The sequence below is a fragment of the Lolium rigidum genome, chromosome 2, assembly GCF_022539505.1.
Source record: "Lolium rigidum isolate FL_2022 chromosome 2, APGP_CSIRO_Lrig_0.1, whole genome shotgun sequence".
Taxonomy (NCBI): Eukaryota; Viridiplantae; Streptophyta; class Magnoliopsida; order Poales; family Poaceae; genus Lolium; species Lolium rigidum.
The window spans coordinates 293,244,797-293,262,426 of record NC_061509.1 but is presented as its reverse complement, the minus strand read 5'-3'; the positions used below and the strand labels follow the sequence as shown (position 1 = coordinate 293,262,426).

At 47.6% G+C, this 17,630-nt stretch overlaps 3 protein-coding genes across 3 annotated transcripts; 2 read left to right on the top strand and 1 right to left on the bottom strand.

Annotated features, from left to right (window-relative positions):
• Positions 1–2,291: 2,291 nt before the first annotated feature.
• On the top strand, positions 2,292–4,223 carry LOC124689088 (GEM-like protein 1). Its single transcript, XM_047222685.1, has 4 exons — positions 2,292–2,525; positions 2,650–2,747; positions 2,943–3,217; positions 3,766–4,223. The coding sequence occupies exons 1-4, from the start codon at positions 2,353–2,355 to the stop codon at positions 3,940–3,942; spliced, it is 723 nt and encodes a 240-aa protein (XP_047078641.1). The 5' UTR covers positions 2,292–2,352; the 3' UTR covers positions 3,943–4,223.
• Positions 4,224–5,102: 879 nt separating this feature from the next.
• Positions 5,103–6,254, bottom strand: LOC124691146 (putative cyclin-dependent kinase F-2). Its single transcript, XM_047224420.1, has one exon. The coding sequence runs from the start codon at positions 6,252–6,254 to the stop codon at positions 5,103–5,105; it is 1,152 nt and encodes a 383-aa protein (XP_047080376.1).
• A 1,569-nt stretch (positions 6,255–7,823) lies between these two features.
• On the top strand, positions 7,824–10,183 carry LOC124689087. Its single transcript, XM_047222684.1, has 8 exons — positions 7,824–8,044; positions 8,140–8,224; positions 8,319–8,360; positions 8,491–8,659; positions 9,012–9,064; positions 9,239–9,451; positions 9,680–9,726; positions 9,856–10,183. Exons 1-8 carry the CDS (start codon positions 7,824–7,826, stop codon positions 9,908–9,910), a joined length of 885 nt encoding a protein of 294 aa, XP_047078640.1. The 3' UTR covers positions 9,911–10,183.
• The last annotated feature ends 7,447 nt before the right edge of the window (positions 10,184–17,630 follow it).

Sequence of the window (17,630 nt, the reverse complement as noted above, 5' to 3'; positions counted from 1 at the left end):
TTTTCAGTTGAATTTACGGAGAATGCCACCGCCCATGTTAACGTAACGGTTCGTTTAGTGGTTGCACAAAAACGAGCTCGATCCCTCCGTCGCGTTCGATCTCTCCGTCGCGTGGTTGTCCAGCAGCCCAAACATCGTTCGATCCCTCCGTCCCGTGGCTGTCCTGGGCTCCAGCAGCCCAAACGATTCCCTGCAGGCTGCATGCATGGGCTGCTCATATGGGATGATCAGCTTATTATGGGCTTTCTGCTGCTGGACGTATGTATCGATTGTTCCGTAGACCTGCCAATACGATAAAGGTTAAAAGGAGGTTTATTTTAGTCCCACCTTGCTTTGTTATAGTCTTTTTCACTGGTTCATATAGATCAAATTTTCTGAAATATCAGCAAGCTGGGTTGGAAAATAATAAGCAGCGCCACAATTGGTTGGTATCCGAGACGCATACGCAGATGTTTGGACCAGATCTATATATATAGCCCTTCGAGACCAGAGAGCTAAAGAGAGGTTCAGAACGCACGGGCAAATGTGTGCCACACTGCCACGGAACCTGGCGCAGAGTGTGGAGGAGGACGGCGAGGGGAGGCAGAGCCTGCGGGTCGAGACTCGAGACAAAGTTGGGCAGTGCGGCTGTGGCGGAACCAGGCGGGAGCTTGTGGTGACGGGGAAGGACGTTGACCGGCACGCTGGGCACATACCGCGAGCTGCCGGATGACTCTCCTGCGTACAGGAAGCTCGCGCGGCGCGCTCGGCCTGGTGGAGGTGGGAGATAGTTGTGGCATTGCAATGATTGAAAGTTGAAACCGACTCCATAATACCATTCTGACTATATTTAATTATCCTGTCCCGAATTGAATTATGAGAATCATCTAATGAAGATTAGTGCTCATTTGAGATTTAATTCCAAACCCCTGCGAACAGTAGCTTCTTTTTGTATTTCTTGCTGCACATGGGCCAAAAAAAATTATTACTCCCATACCTGGTCGTAAGACACGGGCAAATGTGCTATCTTTACCTAATAATAAAAGTAAAGTGTTTATGTGGTTTAGTTTGGTTTGGCGCGCCGTACAATCGTGTCCGTCCTCCCATACCTGGTCGTCAAATCGCGTCCATCCGCCGCGTCCTTACGTGGTACAAGAAGTGAAGACCATGGGCCAAACCGAGAAGGAATCGAATAAACGAGATTTGCAGACTGAACCTAATCGGACAGTATCTGTGTCGCCCGGTCTCTGGTGTATATCATGTACAACCCTACCGCTCCCCGCGCATGTAACTATCTTTGTGTCCTCGATGGATTGACCAATCCAACAACGGTACCCAACCCTAGCTAGCTGGCCTCGGCACGTTGTCCGATACGGGTACGTCGATCGTTGCTCATGCTCCTCACCACATCCTTCGATGAGTTTTCCATCGGTAGCATCCTCTTCAACTCGGCCACCAAGAAGGAAGACGGGACCTGCGCCCCTGATCAGGCTGGTGCTGCAGACGGCCGCCAGCGGCATCAAGTCCGGATGTCGCTTCATGGGGTTCAGGGATGGCTCTTCGTCAGGTTCTGGCACGGCGTTTCAACCAAGGCTTACAAGGCGTTTCGTTTGGTCGACCAAGAAGCAGCAGCCGGCGTGCACATGAAGGACATGAAGGAGACGGCGCAAGTTGGTGGTGACCAAGAACATAAATCAAGGACGATACTCTTCATGCCAGGGAAGTTTCTTTGATAGGTCTATTTACAGAGGAGGATGGAATATGTAATCTTCTATTTCGCTTTCCGCAGTAACGCGCGGGCATTGTCCTAGTATATACTAATAGGTAGATTATAAGTTAAGATTCTTGGCATGGATCGTCAGAAATTGCGTGCGTCTTGGTGTTGCTTCTTTGGTGCGTGGACGAATGCCGATTCAGTCACACCTTTGTATTGTTTTCCTTGTCTACCAGTACCTCGTCTGTCAAATTAGTATTACTCTGTATGTTTCAGCTGTGAGTCTCTGAAAAAGAGGCTCATCACTTCATCAGTAGTCAGCTAATTCGCCCATGCAACTAACCTTGCATATAACTATACTAGTGTAATAGTGTGCAACTGACAGGCAGAAATAAAACTAGTCCAGTTGTGTGCAGGTTGAGGCCGTTGAGCCGTTGATGGCGCGCGGCAGCCGACGTCCGTCAGTCCACGCTGTGTCGACGCGGCTGTGCCTGAGCGTGTCGGTTACTTGTGCCAGTTGGACGCTTATATTCTCACGCGCTTGATTGCTTCGACGTGTCGCGCCCCCACCGCGTCCCTCTCCTTGCCGTCAACTCTGCACGCTGCTGCTGCTCAATTCTCCCCGATCCCCGCTTCCTCTTCCCTCCCGCCGATCGCCCATGGATCCCAACCACGACGTCGCCCGCGCGCCAGCGCCGCCGTCGGAGGACTCTGCCTACCCGCGCATGTCCCCGGAGGACCTCGCGACGCCGCCGCCGCCGGTCGTGGCGCCCGCGGGCACCAACCCCTACGTCATGCCTTCGCCGTCGGCCGGACCGCCCCCCAAGAGTCAGTCGCCTAGCTATCTCCTGCCGTCCTGCTCTTTTGCTGCTTCTTCTGCTCTTGTTCCGGGGCTGAATTTGATGACTAGTGTTTGTGCTGATCGTTTTGGTGTTTGGGGGGATTGTTTGCTGCAGGCGCCAGGGAGAATCTGACATGTTCGGCCAGGCGGGGAAGAGGTTCACCGAGGCCGCGCGCAAGACCGAGGGCATCGCCGGCGACGTCTGGCAGCACTGTGAGTTCCCCAATTCCCAAGTCCCAACCACAGCCACGCTGTATCATGACTGTTCAATTGTAATTCCCAACCACACTATCCTATATATATAGCACGCTGCATCATGTGGACATTTTTTCAGTTCATACATTTTTTCATCTAAAAATAGCACCTGCACATACACGTTGACCCATGAACTCGCGCGGACTTCTGCAGTGAAAACCGGCCCTAGCATAACGGACGCCGCAATGGGGAGGATCGCCCAGATATCCAAGGTCATATCGGAAGGCGGATACGACAAGATATTCCAGCAGACCTTCGAGTGCTCGCCCGACGAGAAGCTCAAGAAGGCCTACGCGTGCTACCTCTCAACCTCCCATGGTCCGATAATGGGGGTCTTGTACGTCTCCACCGCCAAGCTTGCGTTTTGCAGTGACAGCCCGGTGGCGTATGTCGCAGAGGATAACAAGACCGCCTCCTCCATCTACAAGGTACGGTGGCTTTTCTTTTTCTCGTCGGAATGTGCACCAGCTATGCATTTTAACTGAGTTTGGACTAGAATTGAGCATTCTTCATACCTCTGTTCTGTATTAATCGACGCACCTACACAAGCTACTGTGCCTGGTGTTGGTTCCAATTAGCGTCAGTTAAATACGAACGGAGGGAGTAGTAGTGAGGAAGGCATGGAAACGTTCTCAAACTCTGTCCCATTTGATTCCATACCACTAGAGGCATGTTATCAGCGTCAAACTCTGTCCCATTTGACGTAGCATACGATCTGAAATGGTTTGCTAACCCGCAAATACCATACTACTAGTATTGAAGGCATGGAAACATTGTCAAGCTCTGTCTGATTTGACAGAGAAAATGATCTGAAATGGTTTGCTAATCTGCAAACTCCATACTACTAGTATTGAAGAAGACATGGAAACATTGTTCATTTTTGTTGCTCATCTGGATCATCCACACTGAAAAAAACAACCGCGTTCTTCGTATCACACTGGACCTGATCATATTCATATCTGCAATGCGTTTACAGGTAGTTCTACCTGTACCTCACCTGAGATCAGTCACTCCCACCGCAAGTCAACAGAACCCTGCAGAGAGGTACATCCAGGTCGTTTCTCTTGATAACCATGAGTTCTGGTTCATGGGTTTTGTGAACTACGACAGTGCTGTCAAGTATCTCCAGGAGGCTGCTCGTGGCAGCGCCTAGACGTTGGTTCCCTGTCACATGTACCCGGCTGTGTCTATAGATCATTCTTGCGAACTTTGGTTAAAATCTCTGGCTTAAATAAGCAGTGCATTCATGTATCAGTAGTGTGGATACTTTCTGGTCCAGGTTTGTTGTATATATCAGAGAAATCTTAAGCTGTATTGTTTTCTGCCCTCATTCTTTCAGAGTGAATTAATCATATGTATTGTGAGCCCATGATGCTCCTGTTGCTGCCTATTGGCATAAGCAGGGTGCTCTGAGTTGAGGTGCGTAATATCCTACTCCATTGGACCATTTCCCTGTTTGGCTATGCATTTTAACTGATGCTCCTGTTGTAGCCAATCTATGGCGTTGCTTCTTCTCTTAAAGCTTAATACAAAGACGTGCAGGTCTCCTGTTTTTTTTCTCTATGTATGCTCCTTCATATCTTTTGGTTTGCTAGATCGATTTGGATTTTTCTCAAGGTTGTCGCGAGGATGGTTGTTGCAATATCTGCTCTAGCTGCTGCCTACTCAAATTGTGATTCGTACTCTTGGCTCCCGAGCAATGTAGACCAAGCTGCTTTTCTCTGAAATGTTAGTGTTAGTCCCCTTACCGATGTTGGTTAATTACATTGCAACTCAAAATTATGGGATTGTTTTTCGTTGGTATTTACATGTTTATAGTTAGGTGTCTGCGGCTGCCTTTAGAAAATTACAAAATTGTGTCACCGGAGAGAACGAGTTTGAAAATCTTGATTAACTTATTTGTTTTATATGTAATTGCTGGAGAAAGCTTGGGTACATCTCTACCATGTATTATGTGCTGCAGGCTGCAACATGCAGGGCTAGAGAGCAATGCGCGTAAAATTTAGGGTTGAGATTGGTTAGGGGAACGGCAGAACCCTCGTGGGGCGGCCGACTCATGTATATATTTCTCGTAGATGATCACAACAATGTTTGAGTTGCTGACAGAGCTTACCGCCCTGTCGTAGCGTATAGGTACAACTCCGTAACACGGTTAATTATAGGTACACATAAGTCAAATCTGATGCTAACAGGTGCATGAGAGAAGGTCATGCCAGATCTGCCTTGCAAAGGCACACTGCGTGAAAGATGCGACATGCATGTTTTTGCCACCATGTATTGGTCTTGAGCCGTCGACCTCTGCTCATGTGGTGCCTATCTTACCAATCGAATATGTTGCACTAGTTTTGTTACAATTGATCCAAATGGTATATCAGTTTTCTTCTCGGGTTGGATGATCTTGGCCCTCAACCCCTTCCTTACGGGCAATGCCGCCTCCACCTTCTTCCTCAGCAATGCAAACGTGCTGACCTTTGCAGCAGCGGCTGGACGAGGAGCAGACGCCGAGAACCATGGGAGTTTGAGAGCCGCGGCCGCCGTCAGCCGCTTTCTAGGGTTACACGCCAGCAGCCCTTCCAAGACCTGGAACCCGTCCTCGGACAGCGTCTCGACCGGGAACAGCTCCCGCAGGCGGCTGTCGTCCGGCCGCTGCCGCCCTAGCAGGGACGACGTGACCCCCGGCCAGTCCGGCACCCCGAGCACGGAGAAGATGCTTAGGAGCTGGCGCCCATCGTCGCCCTTGAACTCGAACAGCGTCTCGCCGCCGGTGAGCATCTCGGCCATGACGCACCCGAGCGACCACGCGTCCACCCGCCCGTCGTAGTCCGGCTTCCCCAGGAGCACCTCGGGCGCCATGTAGGACGCCGTGCCGGTCTTGCCGTACGGCTGCCGCTCCGTCGCCAGGGACATGGCCAGCCCGAGGTCGCCGATCTTGACCGTCTCTTCGTCCTCCCCGACGAGGACGTTTGCCGGCTTGATGTCGCGGTGGACGATGCGGCGCTTGTGCATCGTGTCGGCCCCGGCGAGGAGCTGCCGCATGAAGGCGCGCACGGTGGCCTCTGGGAGGGGCGGCCTGCCCGACAGGAACTCGGCGAGGTTCTTCGGCCCGACGTACTCCATTACGAGGCAGTGGTTGCTGGTGTCCGGGTCGAGCACGAGCCCGTGGGAGCCGACGACGTGAGGGTTCCCGCTGGAGGCCTCGGCCAGGAAGCGGGCCTCGCGCAGGAGCATCTGGCCGGCGTCGGTGGCGGTGTCGTCGTCAGTGCAGCTGAGGGACTTGATTGCGACGGCGTTTCCCGTGGCTCGGTGGCGCGCCTTGACGACGACGCCGAAGTTGCCCTTGCCGAGGCTTGACGCGTGGTCGTGGTCGTACTCGTAGTCCGCCGTGCTGCCGATGCTGGTGATTGTTGCTGATGATCCTCGTGTCGCGTGGACGGTGGCAGATCGCTTGCAGCTGCAGAAGACCATGGCGCTCGACTCGACTGCTGGACAGAGCGGCGCAAGTGAGCTATATATTGACAAGAGAAGACGAGAGGTACATGCTCGGGTTGGAGACGGATTGGAAGATTGCTCATCATGATGATGGCGCGACTAGGACGCGGTGTAGATCAGGCTTTCGGGATTGGGAATTTGGGAGGTCTAGGAGCATGTCTAATAGACCCCCTATTTTTCTGTCCCGTAAAACGCGAGTAGAGGACCTTGTATTCACTTTTCACCGGCAGAAAACTCGTCCGAGCTAGCAGACCCCGTAAAACAGAATCCTACGGAATATTCTGTCCGCGCGTGGAAAATGGGTGGAAAATCTGAAATGTCCGCGCGCCCTAGCTGAAATGGGATGGTGGGTTCGCCTGTATTTTCTCTCCCGTCCCACACAAGTAGGGAGCCAGAAGCCACCCCCTAGCCGAAAATGTAAAAAACCGACGTGGGAGGCTGTTTTACGGGGTCTGCTAGACGGCCGGGTAGATCCCTACCTCGTATTTCGGCGGTTATTTTACGGGGTTGGCCCTTTTAGGGGGTCTGACAGACATGCTCTAAGAGCATCTCTAGCGGTGGTCGTAAAAGTGTGAAAACTGAACTGCCGATTTACGGGTTCAGTTCAGAAAAAATGACGCATATCAGTAACCGTAAACACGTTCGGCCAAAAAAAAAAATTGCAGGTCGCACTCGAAAACCCAACTTGGCATGTATTTGTAGGGGCTGAAAGAGCAAACTGAACAAAATCCTCTACTCGCGGCGCGCTGAAATTTCAGATCAGGTCAACTGCTTCCGCTGGTATAGTCACCAAAATCCAACCAAATTTCGGCGAGCTCGCGACGGTGTGGGGCGACGCGGGGCGGGGCGAGCTCGTGGGCGGGGCGTGGGGCGGTGAGCTCGCGGCGGTGTGGAGCGGGGCGGGGCGTGGGGCGGCGCGGGGTGGCGCGGCATGGGGCGGCGCGACGCGGGGTGGGGCGAGCTAGGCGGAGCGAGCTTCAGGCCTGGGAAAAAACGGCCTGAGAAGAAGAAGACTAGGAAAATAAGGAAAAAAGGAAAAAAACTGGCAGGTGGGTCTTTAGTGGCATATTCCCAAATATGCTGTTTTACAGTTTTGTTTCACGAGATCTGTTCCGCGTTATCAATTTTCTGATCTGTAAACACGAGTTTGATGAACTAAACTCGGTGTTTTCAGTTCGCGTTTTTACGGGGTCTGCTAGAGATGCTCTAATATCGGAGTGGTGCAAATTGTGTGTGGCCCAAGGTCTGAAATATCACCCAGCCCGCATCTCAAAACTCAACCTACTAATTTCGGCCCAGGCCCAGCAAGAGAAAGGCCTACAGCGATCCAGGGCAGAGCCTTCGAACAGAAAGTCTGACACCGCTCGTCCGCGTCGTACCCCGGCTCTGCTGCCGGTCCACCGCTTCCGCGCCCGGCCGCCGCCGAGCTGGTCGACCTTAGCTCGCCGACTGGTCCTCTCCCCGCCAGCGGTGCTTGCAACGGCGCTGGGCTCGGTCAGGCTAGACTGCAGAAGCGCCAGCGGCACGCCGCACGCGGACGAAGCAATGGAGGCGTGCGTAGCCACTCCAGTTCGCCGCCCTGCCCACCCGTCCCCGTCCTCCCCAACCCCGTCGCCCTCGTCGCTGCGCCAGTGGCGGCCGGCGGCGCAGCGCAACCTGCGCAACCAGTGGTCGCGCATGCTCGCCGCCAAGGCCCGGTGGCTGGCCGCCGCCGCCGACGGACGCTCGCACGCATCCGCGCTCGTCAACGCCCACCTCTCCCGCAGGTAGTCCCCCGCTCTCTCGCTCTGCGTCTCGGCGGCGCTTGGGTTTTCCGAGGTTCATCAGACACCAGTTTCTGACGCCGCCTTGGGATTGTCAGTTACATGTCTGGGATGGATTTGGGGGTGCTCAAGGACATGCCGGGGATCCGCGACAGGGCAAGCGCCAAGTTGGCACACAAGGAGGTAACCGATCGGCCCGATCCTCTCTTTAGCAAGCATGGCCCCCGTTTTAATTTCTTGTTGGTGTCCTCATTTTCGTGTCTTTTGGCTGGTTCAGGTGCAATGCCGCGAGATGCTTCTATCAACCTACAAGGAGATGGTAATGCCCAATTGCCCATACAAACACCGTGTTTGACTGTTTGTTCAGGTCCTTTTATTTTTATTCAGGACCCCATAGGGCATGAATGGTTGTTTGATTCGATGTTCTCCAATTATTTCCCTGGAACTAGGTCCTTGCCATGTCCGACTTGGTTAAAGCTTCTCAAGCCATGCGGTGTTTTTCCAAAATATCTTCCAGTAGCCCACTAGTCCGGTTTACCGACTCCCAAGATGATTTGAATGATTCAGGGGATGGTGGGGGAGCTCCAGTATTCAAATCGATCTCCATCTCAGAATTCGGTGGGTTGCTCATTTTATTTTATGCAAAACAGGATTCATAACTTCTGTTTACTTTTAGGAATTCAAGAAATTATGTATAGTTTGCGTAATCGCTGCAACTTAGTCGGAAAGTAGAGTGAGTGTTATACAGTTAGCAAATAAACTGTAAGTTATCATATAGTTTCAGTGTAGCGCTGTCACATTAGATCAAGTTAAATTAGTAAATATCTAGTTTCTGATGTCCAATTTCCTTTCTGAAATAGCTACTCAACATTCAGATCTGCACATGAACCTATGTTGCTCGGCTGTTCCTAATCCAGCAAGATACAGTTTTGTTTGTACTAATTTATTTTTACTTATGAATTTATGTCAGAGGATCTTGCTCAAGAGTTTGTTCAGATGTTTGCTTCGGAGTTACAATTGAAGGTATTATCATCATATTATTTTATGAGACGGTGATGCTTGTTGATCTCAGGAACAGTTAGTGTATTCGATCCTGCTATGTTTTCCGCTTGTGCAGTTAGGAATTGCTTCTTTTTACGTGCCTGCTTTCTCCGTTCTTTGGGGAATTCCTTACAGTGGAAATCACTTTCAATGTAGAGACTGATTGTCTTGGAATTCCTATCGATCAACCTAAAGGAAGGTCCAGATCCTTCATTAGAATGGTCAGATGAGCTATATGATGGGGAATTGCACAAATTTCTGATTACTGAGCTTCGGTCTGGAGACAGTTGCCCATTGCCTGAAAACTGGAGGGCTGATGTCTTGCAGGCACGGCTACCTGACCATACTCCAGCGCATGAGGTTTTGCAGGTATGGGTCTAATTTTGCCAAATTGTTGCATTGATTCCATACATTAGAACTCTACTGTCTCTGTCCTGGTGCTTATGTCTTTAATTGTCTGTTATTTGATAGACTTTTAAGCACTAACTTGGCTCATGTAAAGGATGAAAGCCCATCTTCGGATTAGGTCAAACGTGTTATCCTATGTCAGCATGCTATCTAACAAGGGTTCTTTCTTGTTAATTGCTTGTTTTACAGGTTTATTTAACCTCTTGGCTTGCTAATGTGAATATCAAGATGAGTAGGTAATTGCTTTATTGACAGATTTTGGCTATTATAGACTAAGAATATCAGAATTCGACCAGCCTGAATTTCGAAAATTAATCTGTATCATATAACTTTGGTGTTAGTATTGATGGCTTGATTTATTTCAGAATTGAAAAAATATTCGAGCTTGTTGGGGAAGAGATGCAAACCAGACTGTGTTGAAGATTTTGATGCATATGCAATGACTTGTCGTCCTTCAAGCCGTTTCTTTTCCTTAATGGAACTCCTGAAGGCTAAAATCTCAGCCTATGTGATCTTTCTCTTGTATTACCCTGTTGTTATTCTTTAAGTGCCCGGTATGTATTAAAGATTTACTAAGTTGGTCAGCCAAAGAATGGTTAGGACCAGAGCAACATCATCTTAACCTACAAAGTATAAACTCGAAATATCTGGGAGAGAAACCAAATTGGAATCATTATCCGAGTTGTTAAAATACATCTCTCTGTTCTTATTTTGAGTGTTTCCACCTCGTCCATTTCCATCAATAACTTTGCTCCAGCTACAAATTTCAAGCTACTCATGCAAGAGCAACTTATTAGTACACCGATCCACCGTCCACTATTTTGCCCAAGCGTTAATGCTTGCATTTCCTTATGACTGGAGGAGCACAAGAGGACCCCCAAGCTCTTCTAAACGACCACTTCAGAGTCCAGGTAAATATAGTTAGGTCAACAATAATGATACGGATTGTTTGGCCCGATCTTTCACGATGCAACTTCAGATCCAAAGTAACCGATAGGATCTCCCAATCACGTGTGCGATACACGTAACCTGAAGATGGGGAACGCCAATCCGGCGAGCAACTCGACGAAGAACGCCAAACCTCAAGCAGAATAGACACGCCAAGCTCGATAACCCTCGACAGTTCGAGGACCTTCTCGCACGCACGATCACCCTTGACAGACTCAAGAACTATCACGCCTTTATTGATGAATAACCGGACGAACGTCCAAGACGCCGTCACGCATGCCGATCCCATAGGGACGGTGATAGTATTAATTCAAAGTTCTACATAATTGTGATTTCAATCTAATCCCCTAAACCCTAGGCCGCACCATCTCCTTATATGAGGGAGAGGTGGCTGGCCAGCCCCTATTGGGCCTAACCTAATTGACTTGGACATGCCCAAGTCAAACAGACACACTTAAAATTCTAATTGGCCCACCACATGACCTGGTTACATTATTTCCTAATAACAATACTATGATAAAATACTGGTACACCTTAGACTTAATCATCATAACACGGGTTGTCCTAGTGTACCAAGCTGCCTGGATATCCTCATCATCCTCCCCCCCCTTCAACAAGCGTTGTCCCCAACGCGTGAGGGTCTGCTGGAAAAATGGTGGTGTCAGATAAGCAACATCGCCGGTCTTCATCTGCAAGCCTCGCTAGTCTTCCACACCTCATCCTCCCTCTCGACTAGCTTGACTTGACCTTGGCGCCCTTTGGTCTTCGACGCCATCAACCTGATTGAGACACATGCATCCTCCAAATACAAACTGAAAGTGCACCATGCATATCACCCAAAACACACAGAACAAACTCCTGAACGCCATGGATCCAAATAAGCTAAAAACACCTCCTAGTGCACCAAGCATATCACCCAAAACACACAGAACAAACTCCTGCACGCCATGGATCCAAATAAGCTGAACACACCCGAGTATGCAATCTTCTAAAAACCAGAGTCTCCTTTTATTTTCGCATTTTTTCTTCTTTCTTCTTATTTCTGCCCGTGCAAAAAAGCTGCACCCCAAAACGTGTGACGTTCAGCGCATACCACAACATCTCCAATCCGATCCATACCAAATATTTTTTTTTCCTTTTTCTTTTCACCAGCCCCACCAAAAAAATTCGAATCTAATTCCAAACCTTCCAATTTCCAACCGTAAAATCCTCTTGTCCTTGTTTTTCTGGCTGCATTAACTGTACAAAACGGATTTGCACTTCTTTTCTTATGTAAACATGTTATGCCGATCCGAACCTGGCATGCAGGTCCATCTTTCTTTATCGATCAAAGTAGTCACGTATGGCAACAACACCAATTCTGATCTACACCCAATTAACATGCAATTATTGCTTTCCTTTCTTTCCTCGTTGTAAAAACACCACCTAATATTCTCCATCCTTGCTGGCCCGTACATGGAGAGGAAACCGATCTGAACGGAAAAAACACATCGTGCGGCCTAATTCTTTCACATAATCCAAATAACCAGCTGATTCCGATCTCTAGCACGATCGGAAAATATTGATCTACACCAAAGCCGCCGCCTTCAAACTTCTGACCTTACAGATTGATCTCTGAACTCGCCAGAAACAATTCCATCACCACCACGTCATCCATCAGATCATCGATCAGTCTGACGACAATAGTCACACCTTGCATCGTGATCAACCTGGCGCTCTGATACCAAGAGCACTACTGTGACTGTTGAAGAGGATGTACCATTGAGCGGGCTGAATATGCAACTCAAGAGGGTACAAGGTGATGCTTGCACGACAGTTGACAAGGTTCAGCGGTGGAGTTTGTTTCAGACTCAGTGCTTTATCAAGGGCAAGACTTGCAAGTTGATGGTTGATGGTGGTAGCTGTACTAATGGCATTAGCAAGGCGATGGTGGCAGCATTGGGGTTGTCTACATGGCGTCTTCCTGAACCTAAACATCTTGAGTGGTTGAATAGCTGTGGTATGCTGAAGATTACTCACAAGGTGCATGTGCCATTTACAGTTGGTGATTATGTTGATGAGATAGATTGCGATGTGTTGCCATTGGAGGTGTGTGGATTGCTACTTGGGCGTCCTTGGGAGTATGATCGCAATGTGACACATGATGGGCGAGCAAATACATATTCTTTTATGCATGATGGCAAACAGCGGACTTTGAAGCCTATGGGTGATGATCATATCAAGTCCGATGTGGAGTTAGTGGTGCGTAAGGAGAAATTGCACAAGCCTAATGTGTAGCATAAGGTGCATGATGTTCCGAGCATTGATGTTGGTGATGTTTCAGCCAAGCCTGTAGATGACAAGCCAGTTCTTGTTGGTGACAAGCCGGATGAAGCTACACTAGTTGTTGATGTGGATGTTGCAGCATGTGCTACAGTTCCAGTTTGTGTTGATGTCAGTACACAGACTGATGATGGGTGCGCTGATGGTGTTTCAGTGCATATGGCGCAGATGCGCGTGGGAGGAGTGGGAGGCGAGCAGGTTAGAGAAGCCATTGCTGATGGTGTTTCAGCCCGGTGCCAGGGCCGGCCGACCGGCTCCAGGACCGGCCGGGCCGGTCAACCGGCGCCTAGACCGGCTGTGGCCGAGCGCGTCAGTGGAGATAGCGGGCAGCGGCACTACCGTGCTAGGAGTACTGCAGTCCAGTTTTCCGCGACACCGCGGATGCATCGAGGCAAGGATGGACGTGTGAGACATCTATGTGGCCCAGGAATTACACATCTTGTGCAGGGTCATGTGCAGCGACACAGGGGTCCATCAAAACCTCACAAGAAGAAGGAGTTGGCGCCAAAGTACAAGCCCATATGGAGACGAAAGGAGGCGCCAAGTGCTGTATCAAGTCAAGCAGGCCGCGAGGGAGGATGTGGTGTGGAAGGCAAGCAAGACTTGAAGACGGCGAGGACGTGTCATGTTCATATCACGTCACCTTTTCCAGAAGACCCTCACGCGTTGGGGACAACGCTTCTTGAAGGGGGGGAGGATGATACGGGCATGGAGGCCTATGTGGAGCCCAGATTCAGGACTCCACCAGCTCATTTATCTTAGTTTAGGTAATGGTCATATGTGGACCAATTAGGGTTTTTAATAAATTGAGTCAGTTTGGTTTGGGCCTGTCCAAACCAAGGTAGAGAGGCCCACTAGGGGGCTGGCCGGCCACCACCCTCTCATATAAGGTGGAGGGGCGGCTAGGGTTTAGATAGATCAAGTTTAGACTAAAGATTAGGGTTTTCCCCATTGCGTGTGTTCACGTGTATCATCCCTCCGGGGGTACGGCGCTGCCGTTTATCTATTATTATCCGCTGCGAAGGTTCTTGTGTTCATCAAGGATTGTCTAGCTCTTGGTTTGAGGCGGTCGTTCATCGATCCGTTGCTTGCTGGATTCGTTCCCTCTTCTCCAGGCTGCGTTCATCGCGTTGTTGGGAGGATTCTCTACCCCAGGTTCTCGCTGTGAAAGATCGGGCATCAACCGTAGGTGGATTGCCTTGGATCCACCGTATCAAATAAGCTAGTTTTGAAATTCATCCCAGGGGGCAGAAAGAAGAGCTATCCTAAGAAGAAAAATGTAATTGACATCATGAGTCAGAGTGTGCAAGAATTAAACATCAACAAGTGGTTGTCAAAGATTTTCAGAGATGCAATGCAGTATAAGTCTGTCTACATAGTCAAATGTTTGCTTTATTAGAAGATTATTACCACATTCCACATAGATAAAAATGTGTTGCAAGGATAGCGCTGTTTATCTAGGACAACCTGATCGACTTATTGGCTTCATATTCAAACCTCTGAGCAGACTTCCTGTCAACTTGGGATGCACCAGAAACTACCATCTCATTTGGTTCAAGCATCTTTCCAGTTGTACTGCCTGGATCAATACCCACATGAACCATTGCTTGCACTTGATGCGGGGAGAGAAATTTTGTTGTTGGAGGTTCGAAGGTGCTGGGCTTCCATGAACCCAATGCCACTACCATTAGTACTACTACTGTTGTGAGAAGTATTTGTAGTGTGGGATCGCAATAAAGCCGCACTTATAGTTTATATTGTGTTTTCTAGTCAAAATTTGGCCCTAATTTTGAACTAGAAAATATAAAATGAAGTGAAAGTGGGACTTTGGTGGGTTCCCAGTTGACACATTACTGAAAGTTAGCTGCAGGGTTCTCTCCCTGCCTAGAATTCATGATACCTTGCTGATGCAACTGTGCTATGGATGAGTTCCTATCTGAAGAGTGCTTATGCAGAAATTTATTCCCTATGTGGGTACAGTAGCCCAACGGAATCAAAATTTGTCATCTCGGAAGAGGTTAAGCCTGCATCACTGTCTAGAGCTTGTTTTGTCTCTTGACTATGTGACTTGGCAGAACTTGTGGTAACATCAGGTGGCGACAGAATACATGTTTTATGTAATGCGGCCACTTCTTCACTTGGTGGACAACACAGTAGATAGTAATGCAGCTTCTGAAATGCTTATTCAATCTTTCTTGCACAGTTTTTGGCTAAGACTAGCGCCATCGTCCCAACGCCAGTTAATTTCAGATCATTTATGGTGTAATGTTCATAGCAACCAACGTGGACACTCGGCAAGGGCAGAACACCAGGGAAATAAACTTCCACGTCTACCCACCACTTTATCACTTGCTCATAAAAGCTCGCAACAAACTACATAAGCTATATTCTAGAAAGTAAATTTAGCTTATGTAGTTTGTTGCGAGCTTTTATGAGCAAGTGATAAAGTGGAAATAACAAATTTTAAATTTTGATAGATTTGTCTCTTATGAGTGTGCAACATGGAGCGAGGGATATTCAAAGTCTTGCCGAAAGTAAGAAATATTTTAAAAAACAAGCTAGATCTTTTTCATTACTTAGGATTCGATAGAATTAAAGCTTCACTATCGCTACTTGTGTACGATTCCGCTTCTATTTGAACATGTTTCTATAAACTTGTGTTTGTCAATAGTACTGCAATTCAAATAAACAATTTTTACCTTGAGTTATGAGATAAAATCTTGATTGCAACCCTTTAACAACATATAAAACTTATTTTTTACAATACTGATGTAGGGGTGGGGCATTTGCCTATGGTTCTATTTAAACAATCATATATGGCTATGAGTGCACCCTACCAAACTTTCGGACCGCCCCTGGTTCTATTTATAATCATATAGGGCTCATCCAATACCTCCTAGCCATTTCGAAACCGAGACGAGCGTTTAGAGCGGCATAATGCACTTGCTCGTAGCTCAATGGAACATTGTCTCATCCAAAAATCAGTTCATCTTCTTCTTTTTCCGCGTCGTCCTTCTTCTTGTTCTTCTTATTGTCCCTCTTTCTCTTCTTCTTCTCAAGTTTTGTCCCAATAATAGAATTTGCCAGATCATACGGACTCGGAATGGGATTTTTGGTGGGGTTACTGGTGGCAAAGGTGTTAGTAGTATGATGGACTCAAGCAAGCCAGTTCCTGCTTTCGGTGTTAGACTAGTCATAGTGGAGAGTAACATTAGGTAGTAACATGCACATGTTACTACTCTATGTTACTACCTTCATAGTTGGTACTATTATAGATGCAGTAACATAAAATGCTATATTTATTACTTTTGTAGAGCCATTCTTTCTTGGAATCTATGTTGTGATGGTAACATAGCTAGTTACCACTATCCTCTCTTTTCTCAATTAATAACATGATATGTCATCAAATTGATTAGTTGGCATTGCATGTTGTTGATGTTACTACCTATGTTAGGCTAGTCATAGTGGGGAGTAACTTAGACTAGTAACATATGTTACTAGTCTATGTTACTACTTTCATAATGGGTATTAACTTATATGTAGTGTCATGTATTGTGTTATTCATTATATTGTAGACTCATCTTGGTTTCCCTCGTGTCATGGGAGGAGTTCCCCTTAAGGCAAGGGAGGGCAGCTGCCCGATCTTGTTTTTTTTGGATAAAAATTATATATATACATATATATCCCTTTTTGTATATTTTACAATCTTTGCTATTTTCTATCAAGTAAAGTGGACTGGTTGCATAGGAGCTCAGATTTAGACGTTTAAATTGGCAATCAAAAGCTTTGGAGCTTTGGAAATGCCGCACAACTTTCATGTTTTAATTTATTTCATTTGATATCATTTTTTGAAAGCCTTTTGGCAATCTCTAAAAACTAGTCCTCGAGGGATAAATCTTGAGAAACTCCAAATTTCAGCGCAATGAGAGGCTACTTCGTTATTTGTCTAATATCCATGCAATAACTACACACCAAAGTTAAATGAAAACTTGTACACTCTTACTACTATTAATATGTTAGTCCCAATAAATAAATAAAATAAATATTGCTAAATATCATAAATTATAACATAACAAACTTCAAAATTTGATAGATTTGTTTCTTATGAGTGTGCAACATGGAGAGGGATATTCAAAGTCTTGCCGAAAGTAAGAAATATTTTAAAAAAGAAGCTAGAGCTTTTTCATTGCTTGGGATTCGATAGAATTAAAGCTTCACTATTGCTACTTGCTACGATTCCGCTTCTATTTGAACATGTTGCTATAAACTTGTGTTTGTCAATAATACTGCAATTCAAATAAACAACTTTTACCTTGAGTTATGAGATAAAAATCGTCTTGATTGAAATCCTTTAACAACATATAAAACTTATTTTTTTACAATACAGATATAGGGGAGGGGCATTTGCCCCCTGGTTATATTTAAACAATCATATATGGTTATGAGTTCACCCTACCAAACTTTCGGACCGCCCCAAATCCCTTTGAAAACGGTTTGGGAGACACGGCTGGAGATGCTCTAACGCAGAAAACTGAAGCACATAATTAGAACAGGATTCTTTTCCCCCCTCTCTCTCTCACTCAGTCACTCTCCCCCTCTCTCGGATCTCGCTCCCTAGCTTTACGAGCGAAGGCAAGAAACCCCAAACCCAAAGGCCAAACTCTACTTAGCAGGAAGCCATGACCAGCAGCAGCGAGCTTTGATCCGGGCTTTGGTGCTGAGCACCGCCGTGTCGGGCACCGCCGGCAGAAGGCCTGCCCCTGACAACGCAGGGACGCCTGTGCCTCCCCAGGAAGCCGCTATCAAGTGGTTTCTGGAACTCAAGCTTTGGCAGCAGGTACTTCTCTGCGGCACCGTCACCTGGTTTGCC